This window comes from Amyelois transitella, chromosome 18 (genome assembly GCF_032362555.1).
Source record: "Amyelois transitella isolate CPQ chromosome 18, ilAmyTran1.1, whole genome shotgun sequence".
Taxonomy (NCBI): domain Eukaryota; kingdom Metazoa; phylum Arthropoda; class Insecta; order Lepidoptera; family Pyralidae; genus Amyelois; species Amyelois transitella.
The window spans coordinates 1,813,254-1,832,167 of record NC_083521.1 but is presented as its reverse complement, the minus strand read 5'-3'; the positions used below and the strand labels follow the sequence as shown (position 1 = coordinate 1,832,167).

At 36.6% G+C, this 18,914-nt stretch overlaps 2 protein-coding genes across 6 annotated transcripts in view; both read right to left on the bottom strand.

Annotated features, from left to right (window-relative positions):
• LOC106136243 (sodium/calcium exchanger 1) overlaps positions 1-15,659 on the bottom strand; it is a 92,265-nt gene extending 76,606 nt beyond the window's left edge. For both annotated transcript variants that reach the window (XM_013336730.2, XM_060949054.1), the window contains exon 1: positions 12,635-15,659. In XM_013336730.2, the coding sequence (XP_013192184.1) occupies positions 12,635-14,301 (1,667 nt within the window). In that variant the 5' untranslated portion in view covers positions 14,302-15,659. The remainder of the gene's footprint in view (positions 1-12,634) is intronic.
• LOC106136244 (cytochrome P450 6B5) overlaps positions 1-18,366 on the bottom strand; it is a 425,135-nt gene extending 406,769 nt beyond the window's left edge. The window contains exons 1-3 of one of the 4 annotated variants that reach the window (XM_060949057.1): positions 17,862-18,366; positions 16,962-17,075; positions 15,911-16,203 (exon numbers count right to left, since the gene is read on the bottom strand). In XM_060949057.1, coding sequence (XP_060805040.1) covers positions 16,010-16,203; positions 16,962-17,075; positions 17,862-18,333 — 780 coding nt within the window. In that variant the 5' untranslated portion in view covers positions 18,334-18,366 and the 3' untranslated portion in view covers positions 15,911-16,009. Of the gene's footprint in view, positions 1-15,910; positions 16,204-16,961 lie in introns of those variants that run through there. The other 3 variants (XM_013336731.2, XM_060949058.1, XM_060949056.1) reach the window with 3 other exon arrangements.
• Positions 18,367-18,914: the final 548 nt, after the last annotated feature.

Sequence of the window (18,914 nt, the reverse complement as noted above, 5' to 3'; positions counted from 1 at the left end):
TTTTACATAAATACGTATAATCACGTATATATCCCTTGCGGGGTAGACAGAGCCAACAGTCTTAAAAATACTGATAGGTCACGTTTAGCTTACTGATAGAATTGAGGTTCATATAAAGCGACAGGTTGTTATCCCGTCGCATAAAAAAGAATCCCTATTTACAAGCATATTCTTAGTCGCCTTTTACGACATCCATGGTAAAGAGATGGAGTGGTCCTATTCTTTTTCTATTGGTGCCGGGAACCACACGGCACAGTGTATTTGTACAAATCAAATAAATTAATTATCTACCTACTTTACAACAAAAAAGTAAAATATTGATCTCTGCGTAAGCAATATGGAACAAGGAAGAACTATCAATGTAAGTACAAAAAAGTGGACATCCACCAAACAATCACAAGAACATTGTATGAGAGAGAATTAGGGTACTACAAGTAATATGATAAAACCATTTTTCTCCATTATTTACCTACATACATAAATCACGGAAGAGTGGTCCTACTTTTTTCCTATTGGTGCCGGAAACCACACAGCACATTATTACATATTTAGTTACAAAATATAGTTAGAAATATATTAGGTACGGTATATAAAAATATAGTTATTTTTAACTATTGATAAAACAAAAAAAAAACATTTTAACTATGTATACGTCCACTATCTGCCAACACTGATAGATTAAAATACAAATATTTAATAGTTTATCGAACGGACGGCGTACAACCCTTAAGGATAGCGTTGCTGATGTTTTCAGCCTCTAACAATTGACAAAACCAGCAAATGGATGGTAACGATTATTATAATTGCAAGGATTGTGCGGTATTATTAGAAAATGGCGCCCAGAGGATTGGTCGCCGCTAGGGTTGGAACGATATGTCGAAAATCGGTAATTATCGATAATATCGCAGCCATATTACCGACAAGCTGTGCATGCGACTTTGTCCGCGTGGGATAGTTATTTTGGGCATCACTGAAGCTCTCAAGGATGAATAATTTTCGCAGTTTTTTATTACACTTTCCATTACTTCTGCGCTCCTAAAAGATGCAGCGTGATTTTATATAGCCAAAAAAGCCTTGTTCGATAAATTGTCTATTCAAAACAAAAAGAATTTTTCAATTCAAACCAGTAGTTCCTGAGATTAGCGCTTCAAACAAACATACAAACTCTTCAGCTTTATAATATTAGTATGGATAGTATAGACAACAACGATATTCCAACAATATCGATGTTATAATATTGATATTATTAAGAGAAAATATCGTTAAGCATGACAATTACAGCAAGTGATCCAGCAAGCACTGAATACCCTTTTATGGTCATTTCATTATGGACTTTTTGGACAGGGAATTAAAAATTCGTTCGAGCTTCTTTTTGGATGATTAATATATTAATACAAATATTTCAAATATCATTACAAACCGTTAATATTATCGATCATTCATATTTTCATCTTTAAAAAAATTATCGATATACTTATCGATATTAGAACCACCACCTTGCATCCCTAAACACCGCAATCAATTTCCTTAAGAGCTCTTTTACAGGAATGTTATGCCTGCTAAGGCCGGTCATTTAGGTAAACAACCTGTTTTGCTGAAATTATTTTGATAATGCTCTAATTTGTTGCAGATAATTGTAATATTGAATTCTGTTTCATGTTTCACAAAACGGTTGCAATTTTGCATTAAACTTCGCATGTCTAAATCTCTAACGTGGTAGTCAAACCTAATAGATAAATGTGGATCACTCTAATAGGTTATTGAAAATCATAAGAAATCTGTTCAGTATTTTTCATTAGCCTCGTGATGATTAGAATATTTATACCCTTTTTATACTCTCGTCGCAGAAAATCGCAATACTTGGTTACCACTCTTAATAAAGCCGTTACTTCTCCCTAATCTTATTCTTCCCATTTTGTCCTTGTAACAGATAAATGAACTCCCGAAACATAATATTTTCACTGGCACACTTACAAAGACGCTCATGTTGCATATACATACATACATACATATGGTCACGTCTATTTCCCTTGCGGGGTAGACAGAGCCAACAGTCTTGAAATGACTGAATGGCCGCAGGTTGCTGACCCATCGCCTGAAAAAGAATCCCAAGTTTGTAAGGCTATCCCTTAGTCGCCTTTTACGACATCCATAGGAAAGAGATGTGTAAAAGTGGTCTTATTCTTTTTTTGTATTGTAACAAATAAATAAACTCCGTAAACATAAAGACGAAACATAATATTTTCACTGGCACACTCACAAAGACGCTAATGTTGACTCAGCAGAAACAACATATGATTCATGGGGCTTGTGAACGTGTAAATACACCCTTCCAAGGGGTAATTTCGAATTGTGAGTTACTATTGGTTCTATTTTGCACAAAATATTATAAAATATGTTAACACTATATTGCCGTGTGGTTCCCGGCACCAGCACAAAAAAGAATAGGACCACTCCATCTCTTTCCCGTGGATGTCGTAAAAGGCAACTAAAGGATGGGCTCATAAACTTGGGGTTCTTTTTTTAGGCGATGGGCTAGCAACCTGTCACTATTTGAATCCCAATTCTATCATTAAGCCAAATAGCTGAACGTGGCCGATCAGTCTTTTTAAGACTCTTGGCTCTGTCTACCCCGCAAGGGATATAGACGTGATGATATGTATGTTTGTATGTACGAGTATGTGTCGCCAAAGTGTAGCATATAAAAACTTCGAGTTTCTACGGTACGAATTCAAAAACAATCTCACAGCTTTGTTGGCAACAGCCTGCGTTTAATACTGCGCCATTGATTATGCATTAGTGACTGTAAGAACTTCTGCCAGCTTATGCTGACGAAAAAAAGAGGTTCGTGAAATTACGCCCTGCGTCGGCGGTCGATTCGTTAAGGCGCCCGGTTAAAATGCGTGATGCGCATAAAGGCACAGGGTTCGAATCCCACTTCGGAATTGAACCAATGATTATTTTCAAACATTATTTTGAATACTAACAAGTTGTTGTGTGAGCTTGCATGAAGAGAGTTATGAATGTGGATGAAGCGAAAGATATATGCAGAGATCGTGGCAAGTGGAAAGAGGTAGTCTCTGCCTACCCCTCCGGGAAAGAGGCGTGATTTTATGTATGTATGTATGTTGTGTTAGTTGTTGTAAGGAATCGGTTGCCATAAATAACATTGTAAACTATAATTTCATTTTCTATGTAGTAGTGTAAGTTTCAAAACGCAATTTCACAGTAATATGAGTCAATCAGATTAACATAATCACTGCAACCGAGTCACGGACTGGGTTTGCGAGAAAAATTACAACTTTTCTAGAAATTTCCAACTTACATTAGTCTTTTCATGTTCGGTAGATTTTCATTAAAAACTTTAGAAATTTTTATACATTTTACTTGGCGTCATTAAGTGACACATTTTATCCTATTTTGAAAATGTATTTATTTCGTTTCACCTGATTAAGTTAAATACATATAAATCACCACGTCTTTTCTCTTACGGGGTAGACAGAGCTAAGAGTATAGAATAAACTGAAAGGCCACGTTCAGCCGTATGGCATTGAAATTCAAATCGTAAAATGTTACTAGCCCATAGCCTTAGATAAAAACGTAAGTTTATAGCCTTTCCCTTAACTGACTTTTACAACATGCATGGGGAGACGAGCAGCTAACACACATTATGTCACAAACCAGGAAGCTGCTTTACACAAGTGATAAACAAACTTAGAGTGATAACAAATAAAATAAATAAAAAAAATAACACACATTATGTTTCTCTTCGTAACCAGACCAACACGGAAGTTGCCACTACATAAATGTGCCTATTTCCGTCGCCTTTTACGATATTCTTTTAAAAATTACATACATACATATGGTCACGTTTATATCCCTTGTGGGGTAGACAGAGCCAACAGTCTTGAAAAGACTGATCGGCCACGTTCAGCTATTTGGCTTAATGATAGAATTGAGATTCACATAGTGACAGGTTACTACCCCATTGCCTAAAAATAGCATCCCAAGTTTTTAAGCCTATCCCTTAGTCGCCTTTTACGATACGGAAAAGAGTTGGAGTGGTCCTATTCTTTTTTGTTTTAGTGCCGGGAACCACACGGCACGACAAAAATTAGGAATTTTATAGTTTGTAGGGGGACCTTGACCATATCCAGTTGCCTGAATGTGCAGGTTTTTGGACAATTTTTCACTCATCGTAAGAGCAATTTAGCTTATATGTACCTACGTTACTCTGAACGAATCATTGGACCTACATGAAAGGTAGGTACATAAACGCAGCCGTATTCGAACCTAGAACTAGTTCGCTTTCTAAATGAATACCTTAACAACTGAACAACGGATCCTTTAATATTATACTCGCTGTTAGTCCGGAAAAAAAGGGAGCGTTTTTCAGATTCCTACATTTTGCGCGAAAGCGGTTTGGGAACGTCCCAGCCTTTGCATAAGAAATGCAATATAAGACCCCGTGAATAAATGCTAACTTTCCTTTCGTTTATTACATACCATCACGCCTGTTTCGAATTTGGTAGGCATAACTATTAAAATTAATAAATAAATATATATATAAGGGACAAATAACACAGATTGAGTTAGCCTCGAAGTAAGTTCGAGACTTGTGTTACGAGATACTAACTCAATGATACTATATTTTATAATAAATACTTATATAGATAAACATCCAAGACAATCAGAAAAAGTTCTTTTCTTATCATGCCCTGGCCGGGACCCGGGACCTTCGGTGTCGCAGACAAGCGTACTACCGGTGCGCCACAGAGGCCGTCTTTGGATTTACTATGGATTTCCACTTTCTACGATTCTTACGGACCTCACCCGCTTCCTCCACACTTATTACGATTCGACGATCACGTGTACTCCTAAAATGTCCGTTTTTTATGACATTCGAAATAAGCTATTATCGTGTTTTTTATATATCGCGTACACACATATAATCACGCCTTTATCCCTTACGGGGTAGACAGAATCAACAGTCTTTCTTAATCCCCTACAGAGTAGACAGCGCCAACAGGCTTAAAAATACTGAAATTACGTTAAGCGTTAGGGTTTAATGATAGAATTGAGATTCAAAAAGTGACAGGTTGCAAGCCCATAGCCTAAAGAAGAATCCCAAGTTTGTAAGCCTATCCCTTAGTCGCCTTTTACGTCATCCATGGGAAAGAGACGGAGTGGTCCTATTCTTTTTTCATTGGTGCCGGGAACCACACGGCACCAATTAACCAAACCAAAATATCATTTATGTATTTTATTGCAAACTTCAACATTTGAGCGAAGTTATCGCGGCATCGGGACTTCGGGTCGGATATAAGAGAGCTTCCTTTTAGTACGAAATTGGATCCGATTTGGGTTGAAACGGGAACGTGAAAAATGGCCGGTAAACAATCACTGATTTAGGAAACATTTTATACTGTTATCGTTTGGGTAACTTTATTTTTCCTGATTTAAATTACTAGGAAAATAGAAGAACCATCACGTCTTTATAAGAAAGGGTTAATTTTATAACACAATTACATGTTTGGGTAATTACGTCTTAATAAGAAAGGGTTAATTTTATAACTGAACTAGCTGTGCCCGCGACCTCGTCCGCGTGGAATAGTTATTTTGGGCATCATTGAAGCCCTCAAGGATGAATAAGTTTCCCCATTATTTTTTTACATATTCCATTATTTATTTGCTCCTTATTGCTGCAGCGTGATGTTATAAAACCTAAAATCTTCCTCAATAAATGGTCTATTCAACGCAAAAATATTTTTTCAGTTCGAACCAGTAGTTCCTGAGATTAGCGCGTTCAAACAAGCAAACAAACAAACTCTTCAGCTTTATAATATTAAGTATAGATTACATGTAACTAAAAAAGTATTTTTTTAATACCTTCACCGTCTTTCAAATGTAATCTTACAGTACTTACTCGTTGTTTTTAAATAAAATGGCTGTGACATACCAAAAGATGAAATATAAGGGTGAAGTTTTTTGCCAATTTGGTTACGGAACCTTAAAACTGAAGGTAACTTGTTTAATTAAAAAAGAAACTTCAATACGATTTAATTATCTGCGTACTTTGTAACTTTTGATGACTTTTGATATACTAAACTTTAGAGTTGTAGAGTAGATTGAAATATTTTTATATCCCGGCCAAGAAAAAGCACTCTTATTTTCATAAACATAAAGTTGGAAAGCCAATAGCTAAAAATTAAAAAACCATTGATGAGAAAGTAAGTAAGTTATTGCCGTGTGGTTCCGGGCACCAAAAGACAAAATAATAGGACCACTCTATCTCTTTCCCATGGATGTCGTAAAAGGCGAGGAATAAGCTTATAACCTTAGGATTTTTCTTTTAGGCGATATAGGTTAGCAACCTGTCACTATTTGCAACCCAATTCTATCATTAAGCAAAACAGCTGAACGTGGCCTATCAGTCTTTTCAAGAATGTCTTTGTCTACCCCGCAAAGGACAAACGTAATTATACCTATGTAAGAGTTATTTAATAATACATGTCCTATTATCCAACAAACTCATTAATTACCTTATAACAAAATACAATGAAAGGACGTCATTAAGCTGTCTTGTAGTTTTAATTTGCGATATATCAGTGGAAGTTGACATTTCAAATTTATATTACAGAGTGGTGACTGGTGAGTCATGTCTAAAAAGATGGTGGTGCAATTTGTGGTGTGGTGCAAGGAAATGTTTACGGCGTTCGATTTAAACATATTTATTGACTCATAAAGAATACAATAATTCACTTATAATGAGTCTAAAACTAATTTATAAATAATTTGTAAAAAAAAAAATTGACGCAAATAAACAGTGTAGTTTTCGAAAAGTTAAGTAATTTACAAAATTTTGGTGTAGATATAATTTTTAAGTCTTCCTTTAAACAAAGTCAAAGATTTTGTGTTTTTTAAGTCCTTTGAAGTGTTGTTGTGCGTTTTTCATTGAAGTCAAATCTTGGAACGAACTGCTGCAAGCGATATAGATATCTCTTTCTCAAGGATGTCGTTAAAGACGACTAAGTAATAGGTTAATAACTTGAGATTCTTCTTTTAGGCGATGGGCTAGCAACCTGTCACTTTATGAGTCTCAATTCTATGGTTAAGCCATACAGCTGAGCGTGGACTGTCAGTCTTTGTGAGGCTCTGTCTACCCCAAAAGGAATAAAGACGTAATTATATAACGACTTATATATAATATATTGTGGCATAACAACATATAAATACATAGAAAAAGTAAATATGTGAATTCCATAACAGGTCCAGGCGCATTGTTACGTTGAATATCATCATTATTGATTTTCATTTTCAATTTTCAGTACCAAATATGTGCTTGTACCAAGAAGCCTTTGCCTTTTCTTAGCTCTAACTTTATTTACTACTAACCGCCAACTCTTATGACTTACACCGCAGACTTACAGCTGCGCGGATAGTGCATTGTTTATGCATGGAACCAGCGTGGTACACTAAGCGACAATTCATTCAAATTTTCCACGAAACGATTTCTTAGAACATCACTGAGACACCGCAATGTGGCTCCATGGAATTTTTTAAACGTACAGTGGGCTACAAAGTAATGAGAACGATTTTAGGGAAACGCCTACGTACCATGATCTAATTGGAGATGTTCTGTTCATGGTATGACTACACTGTACAGACAAGTTTGCACAAAAAAAGGTGAGTGATTTGTTAACTTTTATACTCACTGAATGGATTATGATATAATTTAGTACACATGTAGAATCAATCCCGCGGGAACTCCGGGATAAAAAGTATCCTATATGTTATTCTGGGTCTTCAGCTACCTACATACCAAATTTCATCGTAATCGGTTCAGTAGTTTTAGTGAAAGAATAACAAACATCCATAATGACATCCTGACATACATTTTGCATTTAGAATATTAATAGGATTAAATCTACTATCACTTTACTTTAAAAATCATTTAAAATGAAAATCACTTTGATTCTCCAACCGCATTGAAGAAATTTATTTATAGACTCTGTGATAAAACAATTGTCAAGGTTTACTTTCCTCTCCGACGGGGTCTTATTCGAATTTATTATTGCCCCAATCTCTCCCCTTGAATAATAATTTCATTAAGAGAGTAAATTTTGCACGGAACGTTACAATTTATTTGAGAAATTTCTCGTTAGAGGTTTTTGGTACATGACTGTCCAAAAAAATATGAATATTTTTGAAAAAATCTATTATAAACGATGTTATGATAAATTAAGCAATACTAGCATAATTCTTGTATGATTTGATAAACAATTCCACAGACTATTCTATAAATCCATTACTTTCAGATATAAACATTTCCAAAAAAAAAAACAACAAATAGAAAAAATACATAAAGAAAAATTGATTATCCATAAATTATTTTTTACAGAACCATTCATACAGACGCGTGATTCTCGTTAGATTCCCTGAATCATGCTATAAAACAAATATTTGAATCCACGAATTCACCATTACAATTCCTAGCAACGTTATGCCGAGATATATTCAGTCTGTGCCTTAAAAATATGATGATAACGCCAAAACTAACAACGCAAGTAATTAAACTGAGGAGGCAACGTAATCGTCATATTTATCACTTAAAATAGTTAATCCCAAATCCAACTAAACCAGTCGGATTTGAATCTCCTATGCTTCGGAATTAGAAGTTTGTAATAGAGTTGGTGGCTTAACCCATTTGTGGCTTCAACGACCTCACACCAATGTTTTGGCCCTTTGAGGTTAATTTAGGTCAATTTGATGCTAATGCAAGTCGCGTGGGATGAATAGTCTTAATGTGAACGAGGTGATTTTAACCGCCAAAATAACGCGTTGCGTTAGTAGCGCAAACGATGAGAAACAGTAGCCGTATGCGTTATTTGATACAGATTGAAGTTATCTTTTTTGGCAGACAAATGGCTATCGTCTGCGCTGGCCTTAAAAGTGATGTTATTTTCATTAGAATAAACTGAATGGAAAAAAAAGACTTAATATTAACAGGATTTAGGGGATAATTCCCTATCGCTCCACCTATCCGCTCTTAGAAATGAGAAGAACAAATTTGAATAACCAATACCTATATTTTAACTTCAATAAGACGGGAAGAGTTCCCAATATGAGATGGAGAGGCTTTTCAAAAAAGTTCTTGCTTCTTTGGTACCTGTTACCTTTTTTTTTTTGTTTTAAGAGATGACATGCGTTGCCAATATAAAATTTTCACAAGCTCTTACTGGCCGAATACAAAATGATCTCAGAAAAAATAACAGAATTTGAATAAAGAACAAGCAATAACGTAGCCAATCGTATAAAAATACCACATAATATTACCTTATGACATTTGAACTCCATTCTTAGAAAATATTTGATCTCGGACCCAAAGAATTTGGCCTCGAATAATAACCAAACCGATATCACACCTTTCCTAAGTACATTTTGAATATCATGGATTATTTGACCCTTTATGTGATCGTCCCTTTACGTGAAATAAAATGTCTTTATTGGATTATGGGGATATGAGGCAGGTAGCTCAATTGTTTATTTATCACGTTTAAGTTTACCTGTATATATATATAGTACTACATTTATATTTAAACTAGCTGTGCCAGCGACTTCGTCCGCGTGGAACAGTTATTTTGAGCATCATTGAAGCCCTTAATGATGAATAATTTTCACCGTTTTTTTTCACATTTTCCATTTCTTTGCTCGTTATAGTTGCAGCGTGATATTATATAGCCTTTACTAACTTTATTTTTATTTACTTAATAAATAAATAAAATAAAAATTGTTAGTACCTAAGATGGAGACCAAAGATATTTGAAATATAATACAGATTATATAAGCGGAATATCTCTGGAAGGTTATATGTATATAACCCCGGATTATCTTACCTTAAACGGATTAAGAGTAGCATTGGAAATGCTACTGCGGTCGAAGGTACATTTACAGTGTGATAAGTACAGTCAATAGGTAAAGTCACTCGTGCACTAAATAAATTAATATTTACGGAATCACATAGATTGAGCTAACTACGAAGTAAGTTCGAGAGCTGTTTTGTGGGATGATAATTTAATGAGATGATAATCACCACCCTTACATGAATCTCACATTGATCCAAAGGTTTGAGAAGTTTGGCAGAGACTGCCTTGTGGCATTAAGTCCACCTGTTGTACATAAAATAAAGTTTAAATAAATTATAATCGCCCCAACTATTTATAAATAATACCTACAGGTATTAAACACGCACGTAAAGTACCTTTATTTTATTTCGGAACCGAATCATGTTACTATGATCCGTAATCACCGAATTAATTAAAATCAATCAATTAACTCAGCATTGACGTGAAAGTAAATGCCAATAATAATACATTTAAACAAAAAAAATTGGTAGTTTCATTTATTACTAACAAGCGCCAAGAATTACATACAAACATAGCCTTAAAATAAAAAATAGTGCCGTGTGGTTCCCGGCACCAATACAAAAAAGAATAAGACCACTCCATCTCTTTCCTATGGATGTCGTAAAAGGCGATTAAGGGATAGGCTTACAAACTTGGGATTCTCTTTTAGGCGATGGGCTAGCAACCTGTCACTTTTAGAATCTCAATTCTATCATTAAGCCAAATAGCTGAACGTGGCCATTCAGTCTTTTCAAGACTGTTGGCTGTGTCTACCCCGCAAGGGATATAGACGTGACCATATGAATGTATGAATGTATAGCCTATAAAACCCGCAGATAATGTACTTTTTAGTGGAAAAAAAACAATCAGTTTATAATTTTCGATGATTAACCCTTGAAGATGAAGTCCGAAAAAGAGATGGATTGAGAGCGTAAGGGATAGTATGAGTAGAAAGAGAATGACAAGTGAAATGGCAAGTGACAAAAGACCTCCGACCTCACGTATAATATTAGTGCAGAGATGTGTCATTTATCGATGCACTTCTGTGGCTAATTGTACCCATGTGGATCTATACTCATTGCGTGAGTATGGCTTCAAAGCCATACAAGCTGTGGTATTTTTGATAGTGAAGGATAAATTATATACTCTGAAGGTATATTCAAAATACTTAAACCTGAAACCTATAAGTAAAGTGGAGACATTCCCTGACAGATTTTATTTGCCAATTTCAACAACTCTTTATGTTATTTTAAGCAAGTTTTATTCTTGATTGCAACTAATTAAGAGAATACATAACATGCATCCCTATCCTCTACGAGGTAGACAGAGCCAACAGTCTCGAAAACACGGATAGACCACGTTAAGCTGGATGACTTTATGATGAAATTGAGATTCAGATTGCTAGTTTATCACCAAAAATACGAAAAAGATAAAGGTGTGTTGGATTACTCAAATCAATAACAAAAAAAGACAATCGTAACAAACAGACTGATATCAAGTAAAATTATGTAGTGACGAGCATTGTTAAAAATGTTAACCGATACCTAGTTATTAAAAACTTGGTCCTGACCTCAAGAGTATTATCAACACACAGGGGTCATTGTTCTAAGACAAGAATACATTTTTCGAATATTAATTATACTTGACCAAAATCAGATACGTGAAATGATTCAATATCGAATTCGGATAGAAATCTATATGGACGATAAGGAGTGGTTCTTTATATATATATATATATACGGGACAAATTACACTGATTGAGTTAGCCTCGAAGTAAGTTCGAAACTTGTGTTACGAGATACTAACTCAATGATACTATATTTTATAATAAATACTTATATAGATAAACATCCAAGACCCAGGACAATCAGAAAAAGTTCTTTTCTCATCATGCCTTGACCGGGATTCGAACCCGGGACCTCCGATGTCACAGACAAGCGTACTACCGCTGAGCCACAGAGGCCGTTTCCTGTAAATGTCGGGATCCACACATTTTTGAAAGAATATATTTCAAAGAAAATGCGTTATCAAGCGCCCAAAGTTCCTCATCTTGTGCTGTCCATAATATTCTTAGGCTTGAGTTTAACGGCTGGTCCTTTGGAGTTCTATAGTTGCACTAGGTGAAATAGCTTATTCCCTTAGTCATCTTTCACGACAACCACGGGAAAGAGATCAACTATAAAGCGCAAAAATAACATCTACATAACCAAGATTATCCAAAATATCCAAGAATTCAAAGCACTGCTCAGACACTGTCCCAAACAGCATGGTATTGTCCGATTTGCATTGGACCGTATATAGCGCAATTTATGGCTATCCAACTGACCGAATGTGAAATGCGAATGTAATTTAAAACCTCCATCTATTCGAATTCGAAATACAATTGTTTCTGGAAGGTGAAATTTTGCTGTATTTTTATCGTAAGATTTTAAGACGAAAGTAGTTTGTAAAACCTAAATTGGTGGCTAATTTTGACCTAATATTTAGGCGGTCACCGTAAATTTTAACGAGATTTTATTTTAGAAACAAAATTTTGGGGACCAATATTAGTTAATTCAATACACATAATATTCTTTTTAATAGATAATTCAATTCCAGTCTAATTCAAAACGAAATAATTCTTTTCTTTGATAAAGATGCCTTGAAGTATCTTTAAGATCATGCTGAAAATTACCACATTAAAAAAAAATATATTCAGAAAATATCACAAAACTACAGTAGTTACTTACTCAGTTTCGTTGTTCTCAAAGATAATATGCCCCTGCGCAGGCTCGTACTGCAAGCCGCTCTTCGCTGTACCATCCTCGGTCCAGTACGGCACCTTGACCTTCCCCCTAGCGCCTGCCGTTCTCACCACACGCAAATCATACGTCCCAACAGACTCCGTCAACTCAAAGTCTCTTTGCGGAAACGAGAATACACCAGAATGATCATCATCTAATATCACTACTGTAGCCGTAGACGGAGAAGCCAAACATGCACCTCTAGGAGAGCTCAAACGCACATAAAAATGCTCATCTTCCTCGAAAACATCGTCATCTATAACTTGCACGGCAAAGGTTTTCTCTGTCTCCCCAGGTTTAAAGATCAAAGCGCCTTGAGCTGCAACATAATCTGATCCGGCTTCGGCAGTACCATCTTCAGTGGTATATTGCACAGATATTTCGCCATTGAGATCTCCGCCGCGTACAACGCGTACTTCGAATGATCCACAGTTTTCCATTACAGTATAATGATCAGGGTCGAATCGAACGTTAGGACCCTTCGGCTCAATCGATAGCGAGCCAGATTCGCGTCGTTGTAACTCCGCCTTCACCTCACTAAGATCACTTTGAGCTCTTTCAGATATTTTGCGTGAGAAATCTCCACCACCAGTCATTTTACGTGTGGCCGCCACTCTATAAAACGCTCTTGACTTGGGACCCCGAGACATCAAGGTTTCCAAAGCCATTCGCTCGACGGTTTCCAGATCCTCCTCGGGATGTTGTCGTCTTAACTCCCGTAATACTGACACGTATTCTTTCCGCGATTTTTCTATTTCACGCCCTTCTTCATCATCCGATGCAAAATCATCGTTACTATTTGGTTTTAGCGCCATTTCAACAGAACCGTCGCCTTCGGCTTCCACAATCACTCCTCTTTCATTCACACGGTATCCTTTTTTCAAATACTTGTAGACTAGTAGGCGCCGATCAGCGATGTATGCCGTAAGTACTGTCGCCGGGAAGAATAGGAATGTGATAGCGCCCTCCCAAACTTCGACTTCACTCGGTGATATTACAGCCAGGATGAGGTAAAGCCAAACGTATGCAAAAATTGACCATGTCGCCGTCACAAGGAAGACTCTCAGATGTTTTATCTTCCGTACCTCTCCATCAGGTATTACCACGACACAAATAGCAATAATCACAAACAAATTATAAGCAGCGGACCCTACGATGGTACCAGGGCCCAAATCTCCAGCTTCGAAATTCTTTCCGGCTATTTCAATAACTGAAAGCAAAATTTCAGGGGCACTAGATCCCAGAGCCATTAGCGTTAAGTTGGCAACGGTCTCGTTCCACACTCTAACGACAATGATTTGGTCGCTGCCGTTTCGCCGTACGCGCACTTCTTTTTCTCTCGAGGTGATGACTTCAATAGCGGCCATGAAACGGTCGGAAACGATAGAGACGCCGATGAACAGATACATGAGGGCCAAGAAGTAAACGACGCCCCGCAGCGCGATGTCCAAAGTCGGGACATCCTCAAGAGGTTTCCAAATCGGGAGGACGAGGCCCTCAGAGCATTGAAGGACATGTTGGGGGGTGAAGTTGCGCGGGGCGAGGCGCGCGGAGGGCAGCTCGGCGCGCGCTACCACGCAGCAGGCCGCGAGCGCGGCGAGCGCGGGCCGCATGCCGCGTTACCTGACGCGGGCCATGCGCAGCGACCGGCGCTGCCAAAGGCCGGCGCCCGACTGAGCCCGACAGGCGTCGCGACGCCGCACCCCTCGCACCCTGCTGTTTCTCGTCCCGAGAACCGCGGAGGCTTTTAAGAGCCGCGTCGGGCAAACCGTCTCGCACGTAGCTCACCTCCTCACTGATGGAGTTTTATTGCCGTTGCGGCCCGTAAAGTTGGCGAGTGTTTGGGAAAAAAGGTTATTAGCTCGCGGGCAACCGCTGGGAACTTATTAAACTTAGTTTTGTAATGATGCGATACGGAATTTCGGGGAATCTTGTTGTTCGGTCCTTCGAGGCTGTTCGTATTAAACTTTTGAGTTGTAATTTGGAGAAAGTTGCCCAATACACGACCGCTACGTCATGCTTAATGTGAACACGCGAAGGAGGCACGCGAAATACTATTTAATCGCTAAAATTAACATCAAAAGGTTTTGTTAGACGTACTTACTTATGTAATGCATTATGAGACACATAATTATTATTATTGTGAAGCGCTTAGATTCTGTTTGCGAAGATCGTTAACGCTCACCTAATTAACCAAACAGACGCTGCAGAGTAGTCTAATTATGCGGTTGATAGGTATATTCAATTGACTTTGATAGTCTTTGAGTAAATTAGAGGGAAGAGGTGCTTAATTGTGAATTATGATACCTTAGAAACTCAAACCTTTAGTAAAACATTTTAGTACACGGTTTAGTCGCAATTAAGCAGACAGTACTAGAATTAAGTGAACAATAGAACAAGGAACAAAAATGAGCCAGATCATGTTTGTAAAGAAATCGTTCATTCTAGATATTCCATGTAAGACTATTTAAAATCTATACATATAAAAGAGAAATAAGAAAGAAGATTTACTGACTAATATCTGACATAGGTAAAAATATATATTTTGTACCTATATCCCATTATCTTAAACTGGCTTTATTAAAATTAGAATAGCGGCATGTAATTTAGCGGTGTACTAACAGAGGACTTGCCAAAATTCCCACATGATTGGAAATTAATAGGATTTTCTCTTATTTTTAGAAATCACAATGCGCTAGTCCCAAAGTTTACTCGATACAAGAACAAATTTACATAAATATTAATGGACCATGTCAATTGGAAAAAATAATTTTTGGTTAATATGATAAACTATTTTTTCTGATGATCGGACAACTTGGAACATTAAGTTCGTATTTACCTACGAGTAAGATGTCGTTTACACGTAATTAATCATTTATTATTAATGAAATAATCGCTACAAAAACAATCGCAAATGGATATCTGCTCATGACATAATAATTTCGGTCTAGTTACAGTAAATTGGGGAAAAACACGAACCATTTGTACACATTCTGGGCAGATGACGCAAGGAATTGATATCTATACTAATATTAAAAAGCTGAAGAGTTTGTTTGTTTGAACGCGCTAATCTCAGGAATTACTGGTTCGAATTAAAAAATTGGTCGTAAAGCGATAGGTTGAAGGCTCAATTTTAATAACGCAATTAGGCGCTTAAAATTATCACAGAATATTTACTTGTATATAACCTTTCAAAATAAATAATTAAATAACAACAATAAGTAATAATTAGAAAACAATATTTTGTATTTGACCCTATAATTTGACTTAATTGTTGGTTTTAGTAACAAACATAAAATTATGATTTATTTTCCTAAGCACCTATTTATTATACAGTCTCTGTTGCCACCCGTCTCTCTCCACAAACTTCAGCTTGACCAGCTCTTTAGGCTGGGTGACGATGGTGGTGGGGGTAAACTCTAGCTTCCGAGGAGTGTCCGGGGTCAGCTCCACCCGGTACTTCTTCAGCAGGGTTATGATGGCAGGGAATATCTGCATTTTCGCGAAACGTATGCCTGAAATAATAAAAAAATATATGTACGTTTTTACCGAATAACTGTCCATATAAACATAATATTAACACTAAATATTTAAATATATACGAGACTAATTACACAGATCAGATTGAGTTAGCCTCGCAATAAGTTCGAAACTTGTGTTACGAGATACTAACTCAACGATACTATATATTATAATAAATACTTATATAGATAAAAATCCAAGACCCAGGCTAATCAGAGAAAGTTCGTTTCTCATCATGCCCTGGCCGGGATTCGAACCCGGGACCTCCGGTGGCTCCGTTGCACCACAGAGGCCATCAAATACTCAACAACGTCAACATTGTTTTTTGATATGTATGAATGTTCAATTTTTTTTTAATTTATGATAATAATAACATCGATGAATGAATGTTTAAGGTACCCGAATAAAATTGCGTGGTTACCTAAATTATTGTTTCCTGACTAAATTATTTACTAATGATGCTCTTACGGTAGTGAGGAAAAACGTCTTGATGGGAATGTGTACATACAGACAACGAAGATGTGTAACCATTGAGCGGATATCGGTAAGGTTTCCCTATGAGATCAGACAGGAGACACTACACATGAAAACCTGACTTACCCAGCCCAGGAACGATCCTGATCACGAGGTCATAATACCCCGGGCTCCTCTCCAGAGAGGTGTGAACGTTATCGGAATTAATGCCAATAGGATGACCTTCAAAGAAAATTACCAAGATATTTTGCAACATAATACAAATATTTTTACTCACCCAAACACAACCGAGGTCCTTCACCAAACGGCATATAAGTATACGGTACGATATTACGTTTTTCTTCACCATAAAACCTTTCTGGTCGAAACTTTTCCGGCTCAGGGAAGAAATCTGGATTATGGTGCAAATAATACACAGGTACATGAACACGGACTCCTTTTTCTATAACAGCTCCACATGGTAATGTATATTCCTCAACCACTTCCCGAGTCAACACACCAAGGACAGGGTACATACGAAGAGCTTCATCAACACAGGCTTCCGTATACGGTAGTTCTGTGACACATTCATATACTAGTGCATTATTATGACGTAGAAGATATTCATCTATTTCTGTATGTACTTTTGCCTGAGCCTCTTGATTCTTAGCCAGCTCATATAAAGTGTACTGCAATGTAGTTGCTGAAGTTTCATATCCAGCACCAAATAACAATATACTTTGACCAACCAAAAGTTCATCATCGACTTCCAGTTTCACTTTTTTCTCATTCCCTTTCATATTCTGCATACTATCCCCAGTTATGTAATGACCTTTCTGCCAATTCAAAATCAGATCAACAAAATCATTTCTATTCGTAGGTTTATACTGACGCTGTTCAAAAACTCCTTTCATTAATTTATCAAAGAAATCATTCATTTCCTTGGGAAAACTTTTCATGTTCAAACCATAAAAGACTGCTGGCCAAATAGCTCTACTGACAGTCATCAAGCTTCTTAGATACGACTCTGCAAATATAAGAGAGCCGACTTGAAAAAATGGGTTCTTTGATGGATCTTCTGTCATAGTCTCAGTGTCAACACCAAAAACACAGGACCCTATGGAATCCATAGTATATCTAGATATGAGTGTCCTCACTGCTTGCACATCATTCATTTTCAATTCACGATCTAACATACCTTCAAACACATGAGCACTTTTGTCTATCAAGTAGAACATGTTCTTCATTTTGGCGGAGGAGAAGATAGGTGTCAAATTTTGCCGTAAGACCTTCCATCTGTCTCCGTAGGTGAAAAATAGATTCTGCGTGATCACTTCCTTATGAGTGTAGTTGGAGATTTCTCGACTGTTGAAGTAGTAGTAATCCTTTGTCATCACTTTCTTGACCATCTCTGGGTCTTTTACAATAAGTGTAGGTTCTGTACCGTAAAACGCTCCGAAGTACGGCGTATCAGGGAATTTTTCACATAATTCTGCCGCTGTTTGTCCAATATATTTTTTCTGTATGATGTACGGCCCGTAGTTCCCAAGAAAGGGAACAGGTTTCAAGTATGGTATTTTTCGCTTCTTCCAATAGTCAAATTTCCGTTTAGAAACATGGTATGTGATGGCTAGAACTAAGATCAGTAGCGTGAGGACTTCGGCAATCATTGTGTTTCTTTAACGTGATAATACTTTATTTCAACTTTATATATAAGTACACATACATAGATATGGTGATAACAAGATACAAATGTTTTTCTTTAACAATGACTTTCAATTTATTATCCGTTTCAAAATATAATAAAGCAAGCTGTTGCCAGCGACTTCGTCTGGCGTAAAACTTAATTTCTGACAATCTTTAGTTATAAAATAATTTCTGTCTAAATACATCTGAAAAAACACAGATAAAAAGACAGTCGGAAATTATGTTATGGAATATGACGTCAGGCGGATGGGGATAAATATTAATAATTGATTGATAAATTTTCTTTAATCACTGAAAAATAAGAGATTGGTTGTTTAATGGTTTAGAAACACTTATAAATATTTACTTAATTTACCTAGATTAACCAATTAAGTATCCATGTAGAAAAACAGGTAGGTATTATTGACATTAAGCCAAATTAAAAAAAAAATAATGAACCTATAAAAATTTTAATCAAATAATACATATTTAAAAAACAAATTGTGAATTAAAAAAGTGATAAAGGTTGATTTAAAAAATACTCATACATACATACATATGGTCA